General features: G+C 38.7%; 1 protein-coding gene across 1 annotated transcript; it reads right to left on the bottom strand.

Moving 5' to 3' along the window:
* LOC311083396 (endoplasmic reticulum metallopeptidase 1-like) lies at positions 1-17,513 on the bottom strand. The gene is made up of 15 exons (XM_084114883.1): positions 17,031-17,513; positions 15,441-15,733; positions 13,595-13,722; positions 11,917-12,022; positions 9,530-9,676; positions 9,193-9,285; positions 8,223-8,435; positions 7,480-7,745; positions 6,883-7,066; positions 4,742-4,935; positions 3,921-4,073; positions 2,173-2,357; positions 1,984-2,099; positions 870-1,033; positions 1-782 (listed from the first exon to the last, which is right to left on the bottom strand). The coding sequence occupies exons 1-15, from the start codon at positions 17,345-17,347 to the stop codon at positions 606-608; spliced, it is 2,736 nt and encodes a 911-aa protein (XP_083971009.1). The 5' UTR covers positions 17,348-17,513; the 3' UTR covers positions 1-605.
* Between the last annotated feature and the right edge of the window lie 2,195 nt (positions 17,514-19,708).

Here is a 19,708-nt window from a genome sequence, read left to right on the forward strand (position 1 = left end):
TGAGTTTTGAAAATTTTACTGCGGACATAAATGAGCAATGTTGCTATAATCCGGCTTGTTTACATTGTGTATTTCGTGCAAATGTTCATTAACATGCTTTGTCCCTATCAAATAAAAACAAACTGAACTGAATAAGTGGGTCATTTGCCCTTTCACCTGTGAAATTTCACTGCTGTGAAAATAATACAAATAAAAAACATGCAAACATGAGCAATCCTCCAACACTTAAAACGAATAAATAAAAAAGCTCTTGGGTTTCAAGGTTTGGATCCAGCTGAATGTGCATTTACCAGAATGATCAGAACTAAATCTGAAAATAAAGTTGCATATAAAACACCAAGGGCCTCATTTATAAAACGTCTGCGCACAAATTTGACCTTAAAGTGTGCGTACTCTAAAATTCATGCCAACGATCATATTTACAAAAAAAATGGACGTCTTTGACATGGAAAAGTTCTCAGCTTCACATCAGGGTCCAATCAGATGTACGCACTTTTCCCTTCCACAGAGAGTCGGAGAACTGCAGGTGTGTGGAAATCTAAGAAATTCTCGGCCCTCGTCATTCATACTGTAGGTCTACAGTGAGTGGTGCGTGTGTGTGGCCCTCAGTATCTGTACACGTGGTATGTGCTGATCCATGAGGACGGGAAAACCCAGGCTGGGAATCTCTTCAAGAACGAGTCCAGCTGCTCGGAGCGCTGGTCTGAACCGGATAAGTAATGAGCTGAGACGGCCAGAGAGATCAAGCCCTCGTCAGGAGACGCGTCTGAGGACTCGGGCGGCTGAAGACGAGAAACACACATCAACACACACAATAAACACCTCCACGCTCCTCATGTTACATCTGTGGTTCTTTAGCTCAAGTCCACCTCAATCTCAAACCAGAAGTTCCAGGCAGGAGCATCGAGGCCGTGAGAGTAATATATGAAGTCTACATCGCTGGGGTCGTAATGCAGCGTCCCGTCGCCCAATTCCCAGGACATCAGAAACACGCCGTCGTCAGGCAGGACCAACAGAGACATGTGACTCGGACCTGAGCAAGAACAACAGGAGACGCTGAACATGTGGACATTATTCATCATTAATAAACACAACTAAACTAGTCAAACACACTCACTGGATTATTGAACGCTGCTGATTATTTTATTCTCTAAAAATCAAGACAAATATTTGTATGGATGGATGGATAAAAAGTTGAATAAATACAAATACAAATGTATATATGCATGTATATTATAAAATATATGATTTTTATTTTTAAAATTAAAGAAATGCAACAAATTTAAAAAATATGCTATATATACAAATATTTATTATATATTTTAAACAGCAGCTTTAATTATTAGAAACAGTTTTTGAAGAATAGTCATCAACAGTCATTTTTCTTTTTGATATTTATTTATGCATGTGTGTTTTTTATATATTATCACGTGATTATTCTTTTTTATAGTTATTAAATGTATTATATGCATATAATTATACAACTAGTTAAAATGTTAATACTTATATTACCAACATATACAATTGCAACTAGTAATAAATGTAAATATTAGTCATTTGTATTTGTTGTAATAGTTAAAAATGGGAAAATTAGTAATACATAAATTTAAACTAAAAGGAGATTTAATAATTAAAAAACTGCTTTTGAAAAAAAGTCATCTGTAACTACCGATTATTTTGGTAATCGAGTAATTGGACGATTATTTCAACGACTAATCGGTAATTAATTTTTATGGGTGATTAGAAAAATTGACCTAAGCAAACAATAGCCTTTTTAAATTACTTAAAATACATAATTACAATAACAAGAAAATAATAATTGGTTCAAACAAAGTATCAAAAGCAAGTGATATGATTTACTGACCAACTCTGTAAAAATAGATAATGTAATATACATAGTAAAAACAATAATATTATGTACATTATAAATCTGGCAGACATCACTCCCATTTGGTTCCTGATGAAATGAGGCTGAACTCTCACCTTTGACCTCAAAGGTCATGTTAACGGTTCCCCGTTCAGTGTCCTTTCTGGATACGAGCTGGAAGTCCAGCGGAGCGTCAGGAGAGACTTCAGGAGCCGGAAGATACCAGTTCTCCCTGAAGCAACGAGAGAAAGACGTCACGAGGTTCATTAACTACATCCTCCAATCCTCCGACACCATACACTCACGTGATGAAGAAGAACCGTGGGAAGGGGCAGTAGCGATCCTGACAGTGTGTGTGGATGCTGTCATTGATCTCCGGGATATGAGGAGTGATGTGCTGCATGCCGGTGTAATCCAGACTGTTGATCCAGAATCCCGAGTCTGAGCTCTGCAGAGATCCGTCCAGCGTGTGGAACCTGCGTGTGATGTGCTGAACACGAACACACACACACACACACACACACACACACACACACACACACACACACACACACACACTTCATTGGATTTAGGCACATTTTACTGAAGAATTAATCTAAAGTGCTTTAATAAACAAAAAAACAAACATAAGATTAATATCTGTACACAGCAAAAACTCCAGTGTAAAATTATCTCTCCTGGGAGTATATGTGAGACCACACTCAAAAGTGTTAAAACATGAGTGCTAAATGAACACTGAAGCAGTGTTAAAGTTAATGAGATAATTAAGTGAATAACTGAGTGACGACTGACCATTATTGATGAACGCCTGCTGTTAACAAGCAGAATCACTGAAAATCACAAATTTATTTGTGATAAATTTATCCATTATGATGAATCCATTATGATGATCAGTGTGTGATTGAGAAAAAGAAAGCAGCACATAAACATTTGAAATAGGTCGTTATTGTGACAGCAATATGATACAATTTTAAAATATGTAGGCTATTTACAACATAAAAAAAAAAAAAAACCAAGCAGCTTTATGTTACCTCATGTACATAAGAGGCTGCATTATCTTGTTTCCACTAATTTCCATATTTTTAAAATTACATCCTTTTCAGATAAAAAAAAGAGAATTAAATAATAAATAGAACATTATTTTCCTATTAAATCAATTATCATTCCATGTATATGACATTTTGTTTACAGCAATCATGCGAATGACCACGTGATCAACGTGTTCGCAGGTTCATATGATCACAAAACTCGCAATAAATCACCATCCGAATGCACAAGTTGTATCACTGAGGTGCCATGCAGATGTATTATTAAAGACATCTTCATGAGAAACAGTTACTGTCCGAATAGGGCTTAATTTGAACACTTTAACACTCTTGAGTGTGGTCTCACATATACTCCCAGGTTTTGCTGTGTAGTTCTTGACTCTGCTTGACTCAGTTCATTACTGCAAACACCATTTAAACAAGGATTTATCCTGGATTATTCCTCTGAACCAGTGATGTGTTTTGTATGATTGAGATACTATAACAGTATTTATTAGTATTTTGAAAATTTGAGTTTTTATTTTTATATTTTCTGTTTAATTAAAATTTTAGTCATTTTCATTTCATTTCATTTTATTGTTTGTTTGTCTTTTTCTTTTTAAATATGTCTTTATAGTTTGTATGGTAGTTAACATGAACTAACAATGATAAATACTTCTACAACATTTATTAATATTAATGTTAACCTCAACATTTACTAATACATAATTAAGATCAAAAGTTGCATCTCTTAACATTAGCTAATGCATTGTGAATTAACATGAGGATTTTTATTAACATTGAAAAATATGAATAAATGCTGTAATATTACATTGCTCATTGTTAGTTCATGTTAGTTAATGTATAACTAATATTAACTAATACCTTATTGTAAAGCAATACCATTTTTATAAATGTTTTAAACAAAATTAAAATATATATTAAAACAAACTTACTTCCAGATAATGCTTATTTTATTTCCCGACAGGACAGTATGTTGTGGTTTGAGTTTGAGTAAACTCTGGTACCTGAACAAAGACTCGTTTGGGTCGCGGGCTGGACTGGTCACCAGAATACGGGAAGAACAGACCAGAGCAGACCAAAACAAACATCAGCATGAACACTGACCCCAGAACAGCCAACACACACTTCGTGCTGCGCCACAGATAGATGAAATGTATCTGGAGAGAGAGAGAGAGAGAGAGAGAGAGAGAGAGAGAGAGAGATTTTTTTCAATATATTTTCTTTAATTACATTTATTTTTGTAATATTGATTTATTTTTGTAAATAAATAGTCTTTTTTTTTGGTGAGATATGAGTTCCTTTCTTTTGTTTTTTGATCACCCTTGCTTGAAGGAACAGTTACCATGGTTACAAATCTTTATAAACCAAGAAGTTTTCTTCTGTAAAATGAAAAGCAAAGGGATGTGATGGAGACCACAAGTTCAATAACAACATTCAATAACATGTTGGAGGAGCGCTAAACAAGAGGCTAAGGTTCAGTAATGGTCATGCGACTCATTCTATTGACGCCAGAGGAAAAGGCACTAGAGGTCGCTCTTAGAGTGTGTGTATTGACGCAAAATCCCTAAAAATTAAACTTAGCATTATTTACATATTTAAAAAAAAAAGATGTATATAATTTATATAATTTTTTATATAATAATGATCTTGGATAAGGAAAATTAGCTTGTATCTGCTGATTCTATTAATCAGTGTTAAAATAAAAAAAGAAGAAACCTGGTTATTATAATTTGAATGTTTGAATTTAAATGTTTGAATTTAAAGGTTTGAATTTTGAATGTTTGAATTTGCATTTACTGTGTTACAGTTAGTCTGTATGACTCACAAAATAGGTAGACAGAATCACGGTTGCCAGGGTAACAATTGACCCCATGAAGAAGTCGGGTCGGATCCCCTTGTTTCCATTGCGGCCCTGGATGGGTGTAAACATCTCGCAAACCGCCCAGATGATGAACATGATGTGGACGTACGGTAAGGCAAGACCCACCAGGTACAGGACGGTGTACAACAGAGATGCTCCTGCACACACACACACACACACACACACACACACACACACACACACACACACGTCATTAGATCATGAAATGACCTCATTTAAACATCAGAGCCCTGATTCTGCCCTTTGACCCCATCTTGAGCTAAACTACTGCAGACCTGAAACACCATAAAAGGATGGCAGAATAAAAGTCTAGTTGTAAAACACATATTCTAAAGTAATTTTGACCAGTTCTACTAAACAACTTTTAAGTCTGTTTTATATTTGCATACAGACATTATATGTTACACACACACACACACAAATCCAGAATCAAGTAATTGCCTTTTGTGTTGACATTGTACTGAAGCCAAAGCAAATGACTGGAATATCACCTATGTACTTTGTACCATGTTGATTTTCACGTCTGTGTTGTGGTTTTGTTTCAAGTTTTAGTATTATATTTTGTTATTCTCACAGTCATGTTTCCTGGTTCCTTATCATGTGATCATGTCTCGTGCTTCCCAGAGACCGTCTACGGAGAGCCTGGCCACTCCCTATTAAGTCCTTTTGTACCGAATTTTGGTTGTAGTTCCACCAGAGTTCCACTGGGGGCGATCACCATGAGTGCAAAATGAATGAAGTTCTCCCCTTTTTAGACATTCTCTGTGCTTCCCCTGTTTATGTGTCACTTTCTGATTGGTTCATTGTTCACAGGTGTTTCTTGTTGTCATTAGTCTTTGTGTATTCAAGCCCTCATATTTGCCATGTTACTAGGCTTGTTCGATGTGAACCGACGCTGCACAGACCGATCGGTTTATGACATTAAAGGGATAGTTCACCCAAAAATGAAAATTCTGTCAGTAATTACTCACCCTCATGTTGTTCCAACCGCGTAAGACCTTCGTTCATCTTCGGAACACAAATTAAGATATTTTTGATGAAATCTGAGCCTTGTCTCACTGCTCCATAGGCTGCTAGGTGGCCCAAACTTGCTGGCCCAGAAAAGTTATTAAAGAGATCGTTAATATAGTCCAAGTGGCTACAGTGGCTCAATCTTAAGTTTATAAAGCGACGAAAATACTTTTTGTGCGCAAAAAACAAACAAAAATAACGACTTTATTCCACTATTCATTTCCTTCTCTCTGGGCCTCTAGTTGGTTCGCGTAGTGTTTTTGCGCAGCGCGTCTGTGTTACACGTCACCACGTAGGCTCACTATTGGCCGACGCTGGTCATGTGTGTGATGCGTGATGATGTATAACACAGACGCGCAGCGCAAAAACACTACGAGGCCCAGAGAGAAGGAAATGAATAGTGGAATAAAGTCGTTATTTTTGTTTGTTTTTGTGCACAAAAAGTATTCTCGTCGCTTGATATACTTAAGGTTGAGCCACTGTAGTCACTTGGACTATATTAACAATCTCTTTAATAACTTTTCTGGGCCAGCAAGTTTGGGCCACCTAGCAGCCTATGGAGAAGTGATCAGCTCTCAGATTTAATCAAAAATATCTTAATTTGTGTTCCGAAGATGAACGAAGGTCTTACGCGGTTGGAACAACATGAGGGTGAGTAATTACTGACAGAATTTTCATTTTTGGGTGAACTAACCCTTTAAAGTACCGCGAGAGAGATTAGAGAGCAGACGCTCCGTATGCTTTGATTCGCTCTTGCGGTGCTTTGATGTCATAAACCGATCGGTCTGTGCAGCGCCGGTTCACGTCGAACAAGCCTACTTTGTTGTGTATTGAAGTCTGAATGCTGGTCCATGGTTATGGTTTCTAGTCAAGGATCTAGGTCATGTTTATTTTGTGTTTCATGCTTTGGATTAACTCATGGTTTATGTTTCACATTTTTTGGATTATCACCATTATAATAAACTGTATTTGGGTCCTCAGCATCATGATGTTTTACTGTACTGATAACAGTCTGCTAGTGGAGACTGTATGAGTGAATGTGAATCAGGTGTGTGTGTGGCGTAACCTCTGACCTCTGGTTCTGATGAGCATTCTGAGAAGCACTTTGCTGACGAGCGGAAACACCACCATCATCATAGGCACGTACGCCGAACACAAGCCATGCACAGTGAGGAAGAGCAGCAAACAACACCACAACAGCAGACTGACGTCGAAGAAGAGCTCGGCCAGATCCACACGACTCGAACTCCGAACACACTAACAGAGAGAGAGAGAGAGAGAGAGAGTGTGAGAGAGCGAGAGCTGAGCACCCGCTGATCGCCTGGATCTCACAAATCTGAAAACATCAGATCAAACTTTCAAATAGGCGCCATCTTTATAAATAAACCAATGAGCTTTGAACATCTACATTCTCGCCTGAAAAACTACATTTCGCGAATACAATAATAGTAGTATTTTTAAATGACACGGGTTTACTCCTCCGCCATTGACGTTTGCTGGTAGGTGCAAGATGCATTCTGGGATACCTGGCCTGTTCAAGGACACATCGGGGATTTGAACTGTATTGGCAAGAACTTTGAATTGGAACAGCACTTGGGCAGCAACTGATGACGTTTCACAACACTGTCATGATTTGACTCATGTGTGGTGTGTTTTGTCCCCTCACTCACCCTGTAGTACAGGCTCTTGGCCAGCGTGTGTATCAGCAGGATCACGCCGGCGGCGGCGGATCCGTACAGAGAGACGGCAGCGTAGAAGTGTGTGTACCAGAACATGGAGCGACCCATGAGTGTGAGGAGCCAAGCCACGAACAGAACCGTCAGCAGAGCCATGACCCAGCTCAGGAGCACCACACACACCGCACACACCAGATCACGGGTGTACCGACAGCCTGCAGCAATACACACACGCGCCAGATCACGCGTGCACCGACAGCCTGCAGCAAAACACACGTGTTACTGTACATCAGTGCTTTATAGAGGCTAACATCCGATACAACAGTAGATGATGCCTGTTCGACACACAACTGAATAAAACTAAATAATGCTGCTGGTTTGGCATTAAACAAAATAAATACATTTAACAACAAATCAGTAGCAAAGGCTATTTTCATGGCAAACTCATAGTAGAAATTATACTCATAAAAACACAGACACTTCAATAAATATAGACAATACCTGAACAATATTTTCCCAAAATATAATATATACAATAAAATATTCTATAATATTTAATAGGTTTAATGAATATTATCAGCATTTTAGAAATATAGCAATTATATAAGCCTTCTGATGTTCGATAAAAAAGAATTCTTCTTTTAAAAAATGCCCATTAATGACATTTCTGAATAAAACCATTCAGCGATATCATAAAATAAACACAACTGATATCCGGTCATGTGACCATCACGTACCCACAGTGCTGCTCAACATGCACTTCCAGCCCAGGTAGATCACCGTGGCGATGGTAAACACACAGTTGATGATGGTGCCGACTTGAGCGGAATACGCCACCATCGTCAATCCCAGCAGGTCGAAGAACACCATGTTACCATGGTGATGCTCCGAGGAATCCGCCAGCTCATCTGACATCACCAGGTGCTTGAGCACAGACAGGATGTTTTCGCCTAGTGACGGAGATAAACAGGAAGTCCATCTTTCTCAAAACAACTGATAGGTAAAGCAAGACACACATTCACACCAGTTCACACTAACATATCATTAAATAGAGTGAAGGTTATGTGTATTTGGCATGTTGTCCGAAAAGGAAGTTAATTATCTGAACGTGCTCCTCCCGAACTTTATTAAAGGTATAGTGGAGGATTTTTCCGAATTTTAGAAAAGAACCGCCCTCTCCACTTGCACATGCGCAACACTCTACCTGCTCCCGAGAGGGAACGCCTATTAAATGTGTGCGAGAGAGCATGCACGAGCCCAGTTCTCCTCATGCACGCTCTGTTTACAATTTTTGCTGATTAGCATGTACGACGGCCTTACGTAAACATATCACCAGAATGATTGACAATTAGGAGGACCAATAGTCTTGATGATCCACCCGGAAATAGAAAATCCTCCACTATACCTTTAATAAAACATCATTTAGTGTCTGCAATTCACTTAGGTTTATGGATTGTGAGGGAAACCAGATCCGGATCCAGACCCAGATATGATACAGATACTTGTAGAATAATATATATATATAAAAAATATATATATATATATTGCACTTAAAACGCGTGTGTATATGTGATCTTCTCTCCCTCAGCATCTGGAGTGTCTTGAACAGAACATCAGCTCAGATCTTCACTCTTACTCTCTCAGAAGCAGATGTTTTATTCCTCAGGTCCTCATATGAGTCTGTGGATCAGGAATCATGAGTCTCACCTGCTCTCCGGATGGAGTCGATGTGGATTCGCTCCGGAGTGTCATATTTAGTGTGATAGAGGTAACCGTTCTCTATGAACGCAAGATCAATCCCTGTAGAAGGAGACGAAGAAGAAGAAGAAGAAGAAGAAGAAGAAGAAGTCTTTAACATGATGGGAATCTCACAGTCTCGATAAAGACTCCTGATTTTATTATTACCAATAACTTTTCTTTTTATATTAACAATACATCACTTAATGAAATACGTGTTATCACTGTAAATTTAAGTTTAATCTCTAACTTGTTAATACTGTATTACCATAACTTCCACAGATGTTTTACAGTGTGCATTCCATACCTGGAATATTCCCGAAGTCCCTGAAGATGCGGAAGTCTGTGTCTGAGGGAATGAATCCGCTCTGGAAAACCTCCTGACCGACGACTGAGGCGAACGGGTGAACAGCGGCTTGCACATACGCTTGGACCAGCCACGGGTTCTCTGGACCTGACACACACACACACACACACACACACACACACACACACTGGTTCATTCTTCATCATTTACTCACACTCATGTTCAGATGTTTGACAGAATGATCACGCTGCTTTTTTCCATATCATATAAGTGAATGTGAACAGAACATTTGTGTTGCACAGAGAAAAACAAACACAACATCTGGGTTTAGATCAGCGATTCTATACCTTTCTGACTCCATTTAGGATAATTGTAGGATCCATACTTATTATCTTATTTAATTTTAATTTGAAATACCAATTTGTCATAATAATGTTAATGTTTCTTTATTTCTGTGAGTGTGTGCCCTCTATAGGCGAGAGGGGGAAGAACATGTAATGGATATGCCACTCCTGACAGGAAGGGGGCGCTGGAGCGAGAGCATTCAGTCTTTTGACCGTGCGCATGGAGCCCAACAAACTTGTAAGCGGCCTACAAGTCATTTGTTTGTTTTATGTAGCAATTCATATTTATTTTGATTGAATAAACTTCAGTCATTGTTTGAAACATCAACGGGCCTCTCTGGATCTATCATTGCATCATCTCTCACAGTGGACAATGAAACAAGGGACAAAAAATTGGAAACACTTAAACTGGTTTTGAATGGTTTAAATCATACTTATCTGACCGTTATCAGTTTGTAGCAGTAAATGAAGAGATTTCTTATCGATCTAGTATCCGTAAAACCGCATTTTTCCATCTTAAAAATATATCTAAATTACGTCATATGCTCTCAATGAAAAATGCAGAACAATTAGTTCAAGCGTTCATGACCTCAAGGCTAGATTATTGTAATGCTCTACTGGGTGGTTGCCCTGCACGCTTAATAAACAAACTACAGCTAGTTCAAAACGCAGCAGCTCGAGTTTTTACCAGAACCAGGAAGTATGACCATATTAGCCCAGTTCTGTCAACACTGCATTGGCTCCCTATTAAACATCGCATAAATTTAAGAACTAAATGGTTTAGCTCCGCAGTACTTGAGCGAGCTCTTAACGCATTATAGTCCTTCACGTCTATTGCGATCTCAAAATTCCGGCCAGTTGATAATACCTAGAATATCAAAATCGACTGCTAACGGTAGATCCTTTTTCCTATTTAGCACCAAAACTTTGGAACAGTCTTCCTAACATTGTCTGGGAAGTAGACACACTCTGTCAGTTCAAACCTAAACTAAAGACACATCTCTTTGACCTAGCATACACATAACACATTACAGACTTCTATAATTCAATTTAGGCTGCATAGATTAGGTCAGCCGGAACCGGGAACACTTCCCATATATCATTGGTACATCATATGAAGGATGGCGTCTACACTAATATTAGTCTCTCTGTTTATCCGAGGTTTACACAACCTCACCTGGACACGACGACAACGCTGTACTGAAGTGTCAACTAGTCTCTCCCCTGTGAAGGCCTCCCTTCCCTTTACCTCTGTACAGATAAAACGTTGTCGTGATAATTCTGGTTCACTTGGCTACGCGGAAGCGTAAAAATTATGTATTTTAAATTTTTCAAGGCTTGTACCTGGGAACCTATTTCATGGTTTGCGTTCTCAAGACACCAGGTACGGTTTTGTGCAAATAAGCGGCCGGATCGCATTAAGAGTTTTCTGTTAGAACAGTGTCGTGTTAGCAGCCCCTAAGTTAATAACTAATCATCATCATCATCATCATCACTTTATTTATAAAGCGCTTTCACATCAGCAGCAGCTGAACAAAGTGCTGTACATAAGGGCAACAAAAAAAAACATCAACCAAGACATAAATAACAGTCACAATATCATAAAAATAATAAACTAGGGGTGAAAGATCTAACCCAATAAAACTATATCAAAATAAGACAGTTAAGAGCAAATACTAGCAAATGGGATCAAGTCTCAGTTTGGGTTGAAGGCCAAAGTGTAGAATTGAGTTTTAAGAAGAGTTTTAAAAATCAGTAATGAGGAAGCCTGACGAATGGTTAAAGGTAAGGCATTCCATAATTTGGGAGCACAAACAGAGAATTAAAACAAGAAATATCTTGATTTTTAGCTGCTTTAGCTGATTGTCATGCTTGCTCTGTGTTCTCGAGGCCGAGAACCGTTGGTTTAGCGCGGCACGAGCGTGAGTAAATGATGACAGAAGATGAGGTGCTCTTTAACTCTGGCACTTGTTCTACAGTGCAGATTCTCCTGCTGCAGGCGTTCAGCTCTGATACACACAGGTGTGTATGTGGAGTCTTTACCTGTCTGAAACACCAACTCTTTCCCTCCCACTCCTGCTGCCTCCAGGTTCACAAACGCTCGCACCTGCCAAGCCCAGGGATGCTGGGTAATGAAGCCGTGACTCCCCTGAGAGAGAGACAGATGTTAACAGAGATAAAACTACACCTTAAAATGCATGAGTGTGTGTGCGTGTGTGCGTGGCAAACACACAGTGAGACCATGAATGATGAAAGTGATGTGAGCGATTCACATCAAACCACCTGAACACATTTCACTAAGATAATCACATGCTTGCTGAGGTCATCCTGCTTGGACAACTTCTGCCCCCTGTCATCCAGGCCAGTCCGCGTTACCCCCTCTGTCTGCTGGCTATCTGATGTTCTCCGCGAACTTCGCTCTAAACTCAGGGCTGCAGAGAGGAAGTGGTGCAAATCGAAAGATCCTACTGACCTTGGTCTTTATCAATCCCTCCTATCTTCCTTCTCTGCTAATGTCTCTACTGCTAAAATGACTTACTATCACAACAAAATTAACAATTCTTCTGACTCTCACAAAAGAAGAAAATTCTAGAAAAATCTAGAAGAAAATTGCATCATCATCCACCTTAAGTAAGGCAGATCAATAAGGGCCGTGGAGGGGTGAGGTGTCTAAGACCCAACATCTAGCTACTGGAGTGCCTCAGGGCTCAGTGCTGGGACCGCTTCTCTTCTCCATCTACATGTCATCACATGAGGATCTGTCATTCAGAAACATGGTTTATCCCATCACTGCTATGCTGACGACACACAACTCTACCTCTCATTCCAGCCAGACGATCCGACGGAGATTCTCGCATCTCAGCCTGACAGACATTTCTTGCTGGATGAAGGACCACCACCTTCAACTAAACCTTGCAAAGACAGAGCTGCGTGTGGTCCCGTCCAACCCAACACTTCATCACAACTTCACCATTCAGCTAGGCTCTTCATCCATAACTCCATCAAGGTCAGCCAGGAACCTTGGAGTAGTAATTGATGATCAATTGAACTTCACAGACCACATTTCTAAAACTGCCCGGTCCTGCAGATTTGCCTTATACAACATTAGGAGGATCAGGCCCTTCCTTTCAGAGCTACACAACTCCTTGTCCAAGCGCTAGTTCTATCCAGACTGGACTATTGTAATGCTCTCCTGGCTGGTCTTCCAGCTTGCACTTTCAAACCTCTGCAACGTATCCAGATGCTGCAGAAAGAGTGGTCTTTAACGAGCCGAAGAGCAACACGTCACTCCACTCATAAACCTGCACTGGTTGCCAGTTGCCGCTCGCATCAAAATCAAGGCACTGATGTTTGCCTACAGAACAACCACTTGCTCTACACCCCTATACCTAAACTCATTACTCCAGACTTACGTGCCATCCAGAAACTTGTGTTCTGCAAGTGAATGTCGCCTCGTGGTGACACTTGATCCATTAATACTGACACTTTCTTTTCTCTTCTCTTCTACTTTATATCTATAAAAAAACAAAAAAAACTTCAACTGCATCAGAATAAACTGGGAAGGGTCAGAGTACTTACATATTGTTGTCCTATTGTTAGTTTAACTGCTTCTATTGCTCTCCTCATTTGTCACTTTGTCAAGTGGTTTTGGATAAAAGCGTCTGCTAAATAATTAAATGTAAATGTCAAAGGTCAGCCATGCCGTGACGTGACCTCTCACCAGCAGCCCGATCTCCTCTGCCCCGTTGAACAAGAAGATGACGCCGTGTTTGAGTGGCGTGGAGAGATTGACCAGAGAACGTAAAACCTCCAACATCACTGAACAGCTGACGGTGTCATCACTGGCTCCTGAAACACACACAAACACACACATTATTGACCAAACAGTACCTGCAATTATTACTGATACACTAGAGTAAAGCATGCAAACAAATCTAGAAACATGATTCAAAGCAAAAAATAAAACATGCTATGGATACGAATGCATAAAACCATTAATTATAAGCAAGATGCTGATAATGCAGATACAAAAATACAATTTGTCAATCAAATGCATTCAAATCATAACTGACTGGGATTTAACATAAATCCAAATATGAAAGAACAACAACACTGTTGTGAAACTCAAACAAAATCACATTCTGACTAAAACCACAACACCTATAAAGGTTATGCGTGTGACGTCACCATTGGCCGGAGTCACTGCGGTCACACACACTGAGTGGCAGAAAGACTGAGTGGCAGAAACAGTGAACAACATTTGTTTTCAGTGTGAATGCCGCGAAAAACACACAAAACACATCTTAAATGGGAAAGAGCTTTGCGATTGACTGTATAAAGAGAATATAATAATTCGGATAGATGTTGATAAATAATAAAACAAACCAAAAGAGAACAAATTAGAGCAAACAACTTCTCTGGAGAACTACGTTTCACCAGAAGTACCAATGCCATACTCTCCACCCATAAATTAATCAACTAACAATGATGTCTACAGGCAATCCCATTCTGAGGTTGTACCTGTGGAAGACATGGCCGTAACAATATAACATTGATATAAGTGATCACCCGGATTTAGACCTACCAATATTGTATGTATATAAAGCGTTCACAGGCAGATTTGCTTCATGTATTTCCCCGGCATCGAAATCAGGCACATATAAATATCAGGAAACATGATTCCTGGCTGCATGTCAATATTTTAGGAAGTTTAGTAACTTTAGTAAGTTGTAAGGAACACTATATCGAGTCCAAGCTTTAGTTTAAACTGATAATCGGTCATTTTACCTGCGTTTTCGCAGTTTCCCCTATTAAATCCAGTCAGGCAGCAGCTCTTCTGCCACTCAGTCCGGCTGAAGGGGGAGTGATCCGGCGGGAAAGTGACGTCACTGCATAACCTCTATTAAGCACTCATGCATATGCATCTTTTGCATGCAGACATCAGCAAATCTGATTACTGAGACTCACACACACATTGATGTTCCTGCTTTTCACTTTCACTTCCTGGTTTTCTATCAGAATTTCACAACAGATGATCATGTCAGAGTGTGATAGGAAATAACACACTGTATGTGTAACGGAGGCCAGCTAGTAAGAGCTGTGTGTAAACCTCACTTTCCTGATCTCAAGAGAGGGGCTCGAGTGACTGCGGTCTTTAGCCTCCCACGCCGGAGACCCGAGTTCATCCTCTCACCGGATCATGACGAGAGACTCATTTGAGACATTTTTTTTCTCCCACTTAAGGAGAAACAAATATAAATACTTAATGTGACTCTCAATTATGTTTCATTTCAAGTCTCAAGTGAGCAACTTCTGAGCAATAACATTTTATTCACTTATTGAAGCTTCATAATACTCACTGCAGGAAACTAGTAGCAACATATTGATAAAGACATAAAGTAGATAAAGTTAAAACTTAAATGAGACATAACTGAGATCTCCATTAATTCTCACAAACTCCAAAGGAGGAATTAAGGAAGAAACATAACTTCATTAAAGCACATAAACTCAAAGTCTCCTGAGGAGAACGCCAGCAGGATGATGTGTGAAGCGTTGTAGAAACACACCCGGGCTGTCGGCCACCGTGTCGAAGTGGCAGTTGGCGAGCATGAAGTGCTGTGCGCCGCTCTTGGGCTCGAGCTTGACGGCGATGTTGGTCAGGCGGTCGTAGCGTCTGATGGAGCTGTAGTATTCGATGGAGCCGCTGGGCCGCTGGACGTCCACTGTGATGGAGTGAGAGCCAGCTTTACTCTCAGACCGGATCTGCTGGATCTGATCCTGAAGGTATTTCACCGTGATCTCGATCTCTGGGCTTCCCATGGTCCGCGGCCCGACGCTGGTGATCCGATCCAAATGCATCCTGATGCACATCATAACACATAACTTTACACACGTGAGCTCAACTCTGCTGCTCTGATTTTATTTTACTGTAAATATTAACTATAGTTCTGCTGTATTCTACTCTATTCTATTCTATTCTACTCTCTTCTATTCTATTCTAATATACTCTATTATACTCTCTTTATTCTGCTGTATTCTATTCTATTCTATTCTATTCTCTTCTATTCTAATATACTCTACTATTTATTCTGCTCTATTCTATTCTATTCTTTATGAATGCATGAAACATTCACAATAAGATGAAAAGCATTCATGAATGAATGTTGAATTTTCAGTTAGTTTTCAATTTTCAATTAATGCCAACTTTAAGCATCATTAGTAGAGATATCTGCAGTATGATATATACCAATAATACTGCAAATATCCTCTTATTTTAATGTTCATAAACTGTTAATAGTTTAACATTACAGCATGTTTTAATATTTTCCCCTGTTTAATCTAGGGATGCATTGAATCCAGATTTTTTGAAGATTTTACACATTAATGAAGTAAACAACGTCCACAGCAGTGTAGCCTATTTTTCATTTTATTTTATTTTAACTGTAAAAAAAAAAAAGGAAAAGAAAAAAGGAAGAAAAAGAAAAAGAATAGCCTAATGGTCGCCTTTGCCGTAGGCTACCTGAAGTTGCTGCATTTTGGCTGCTGTCTGTAGATTCCTTCATGCACAACTCGTATTTCGGTTTCATACGAAAATGTTTTAACAGCGGCGATGTTGTGTATTGTTTAGGGTCCTTGCCACCACGAGACAAATCGGCATTGCAAATTGAACATGCAGCTCGACTTGAATAACCTTCTTTTGACTGAAAGTACTGCCAAACAACACTTTTTCTGCTCACGATCGAGTTCCACTTTCACTTTCACTGCATTCGAACGGTCCACATACGTAATCAACGGCGGCGTGACGTCGACCAGCGCGTAGTGAAGCCTAGGGTTCGGTTCGGTGGGAAAAAAAGTTCGACAGAAACCGAACCCCGTCAAAAAAGCCCATTATTCGGCCGAATCCGAATCCTGGATTCGGTGCATCCCTAGTCAAATCAAACCCAAACCCAAAAAGACATTAGGCGTAGGCCTACTGATGTTTTAAACCTCATGTTATTAAGTTTTTTTTTTCCTTGTTTTAAGTATACAAGGCATTGAATTAGATACCTTTATTATTATTATTATTAAAGTCATGCTTAAAACAAAAATGAAGTATATGATCATGCAGTACTATAGTAAGGCACCTGGTAGCCTGGCTGTACTATGGTAAAGTGTACCTGGCCCGGGTGGCGTTGAAGTGTCCTGTGCTTCTGCTGCTGATGACGAGCTGCTGGACTGAGATCAGAACCAGAACCCACATCAGACTCAGGAACCCGAGCAGCAGAACCACAGCGCAACTCTCGCGCAGAAACTCTCTCTTCACTGCCGGCTTGTGTTCGCGGCTCCGGGGGCCGTTCAGCGCGGCCTCCTCATCGCCACCGTCCGGCTCCTGGCTCTCCTGGGTCTGGTTCTGCTGGTTCTGGTTCTGCTGGGTTCTGATTCTGAGGACTGGAGAGTTTCTCTCGCTCATCTGCATAATGTCTGGATTGCTCATTATGTTTAAGATCTGCTGTCTGTCTGTTCAGAAACAAACGTAGGCCTATCATAAATCCTTCTTGAAAGCTCTTTTCTTCATTCTCCACTGATCGCTGATTCTTTATTTCTTTTGTCTGGACACGAGGAGTCAGTTTGACAGAAAAGAGGAATAACGAGTTAGAGGGTGTTTTCCTGTAAGAGGGTGGAGTTAATGATAACTTCCCACAACAAGTGATCATTACAGATTATTAACTCTTACTACACTGTGTTCAAACCATTTGTTTACAGTCTATAGTTCAAACAGGACAGATGACACTATCAGGATTTCTTCAGGTTACATTTTACACAAACTTCTAGAAGTATAGGGGTGAGTGGGGCACAACCTAACGCGGGGCTAGTTGTCACACTCTTGTTTTAAATACTTCCACACATGCTAGCATGACGAAACTTAGTGTAATATTTGCCATATCAACACGAGAAAAAATTGCGGCAAAATTCATAAATCTTTGTAAGATATATCACTGAACATTTATTTAACCATAGCAAAAGTACAATTCTTACTTATGTTCATTTTTCATCTCTATATTTGGTGTTTATTTTAAATTAGACAAATCTGATATTATTTTAATGACCAAGATGTTATTTAATAGTTGATATGGTTCTTTAATGCTGATCTAACAGCAGAAGACACTCGCAGGGTTTAAATCCCAGTTGCTCAGGCGGGGCATGTTGTCACACTGCGTTAAAATAAATGATATAACTATTCTATTCTATTCTATTCTATTCTATTCTATTCTATTCTATTCTATTCTATTAATAAACCATGAGGAAAAAGGTGAATAAAGACTGAGTGTCAATGTTCATAAAGTATTTATGTTTATGTTTTCCGTTGTGTTCGTTGTCAAAATTAATAAAAAATTTAATTATTTTATATGAAAAAGTTAATAATTGTATTTTATTGAGAAAATATTTTAGTTTGTCTTGTGTATAGATATATATATATATATATATATATATATATATATATATATATATATATATATTTTTTTTTTTATTTATTTATTTATTTATTAGATCAGATAGCATTTTAATCCGCCATATCTCATATGGTCACATTTCACTTCCATTCTTTCGGGGTATATGAAGTAAAAAGTATACACTGTTAATAAAACAAAACCACATAATTGTGGCATGATTTCAATGGAAAATTACATGACAGATAAAAACAACTAAAACTCAACTACATCTATTGCACTATATCCTAATAACTCATTATTATGATTATGATAATAATAAATTATATAATAATTTATTTAATATCTCAATATCATCTCATTAAGGTCTGCTCTGTTCAGAAACAAACGTATCATAAATCCTTCTTGAAAGCTCTTTTCTTCGTTCTCCACTGATCGCTGGTTCTTTCTTTTGTCTGGACACGAGGAGTCAGTTTGACAGAAACGAGGAATAACGAGTGTTTTCCTGGTTACTGTAGTAAGAGGGTGGAGTTAATGATCACTCCCACAAGTGATCCTTACAGTAATTCCACGCTCACTATCAGGATTTCTTCAGGTTACACTTTAAACAAACTTCTAGAAGTATAGAGGAGAGCACACACTGACGCGGGGTTAGTTGTCACACACCTGATTTAAATACTTTAGAAGACACTCGCCGGGTTTGCTCAGGCGGGGCATGTTGTCACACTACGTTACAATGAGCCTCTATTAGAACTAAGATATTCTATTCAATACTTTTATGAATTCTATTGAGAAAACATGACAAAAAGGTGAAGTCAATGATTAGAAATTATTAATTATTATTATGTGTTTTAACTATGTTGAGCTGTGTTTTCCGGTATGTTCGTTGTCAAACTCAAAAAAATATTTTATTTTTAATTATTAAAAAATGCCATTATTTTTATAAAAAAGTGGATATTTGTATTTCATTGAGAAAATATTTTAGTTTGTCTTGTATATTTTTTGATTAGATCAGATAGCATTTTAATCTGTCATATGGTCATGTTATAATGTACTCCACCTATGGGGCATGTTGTCACATTTCATTTCCATTCTTTCAGAGTAAATCAAGTAAAAAATATACACTATTAATAAAACAAAACCACATAATTGTAGACATGTGGGAAATTAATGTGGGAAAAATAAATACTCTGAACCCTAAGTAGATTTACACAAACTGAGAAAGTCCAAAAGCGTTATGTTGTGTAATATGATTCAATGATTCATTTTAAGGTCATTTTATCTATTTGTGTGTATTGGATCTCTGAACTTTCTTTTACTTATTTATCTTTTTTGTTTACGATTACTGTTTGGATTTGAGATTTATTCTAAATAAATATGCCTGATTTTTCAAGAGTTTTTAAAGG

The sequence above is a fragment of the Abramis brama genome (assembly GCF_963993115.1).
Source record: "Abramis brama genome assembly, chromosome: 1".
NCBI lineage: Eukaryota > Metazoa > Chordata > Actinopteri > Cypriniformes > Leuciscidae > Abramis > Abramis brama.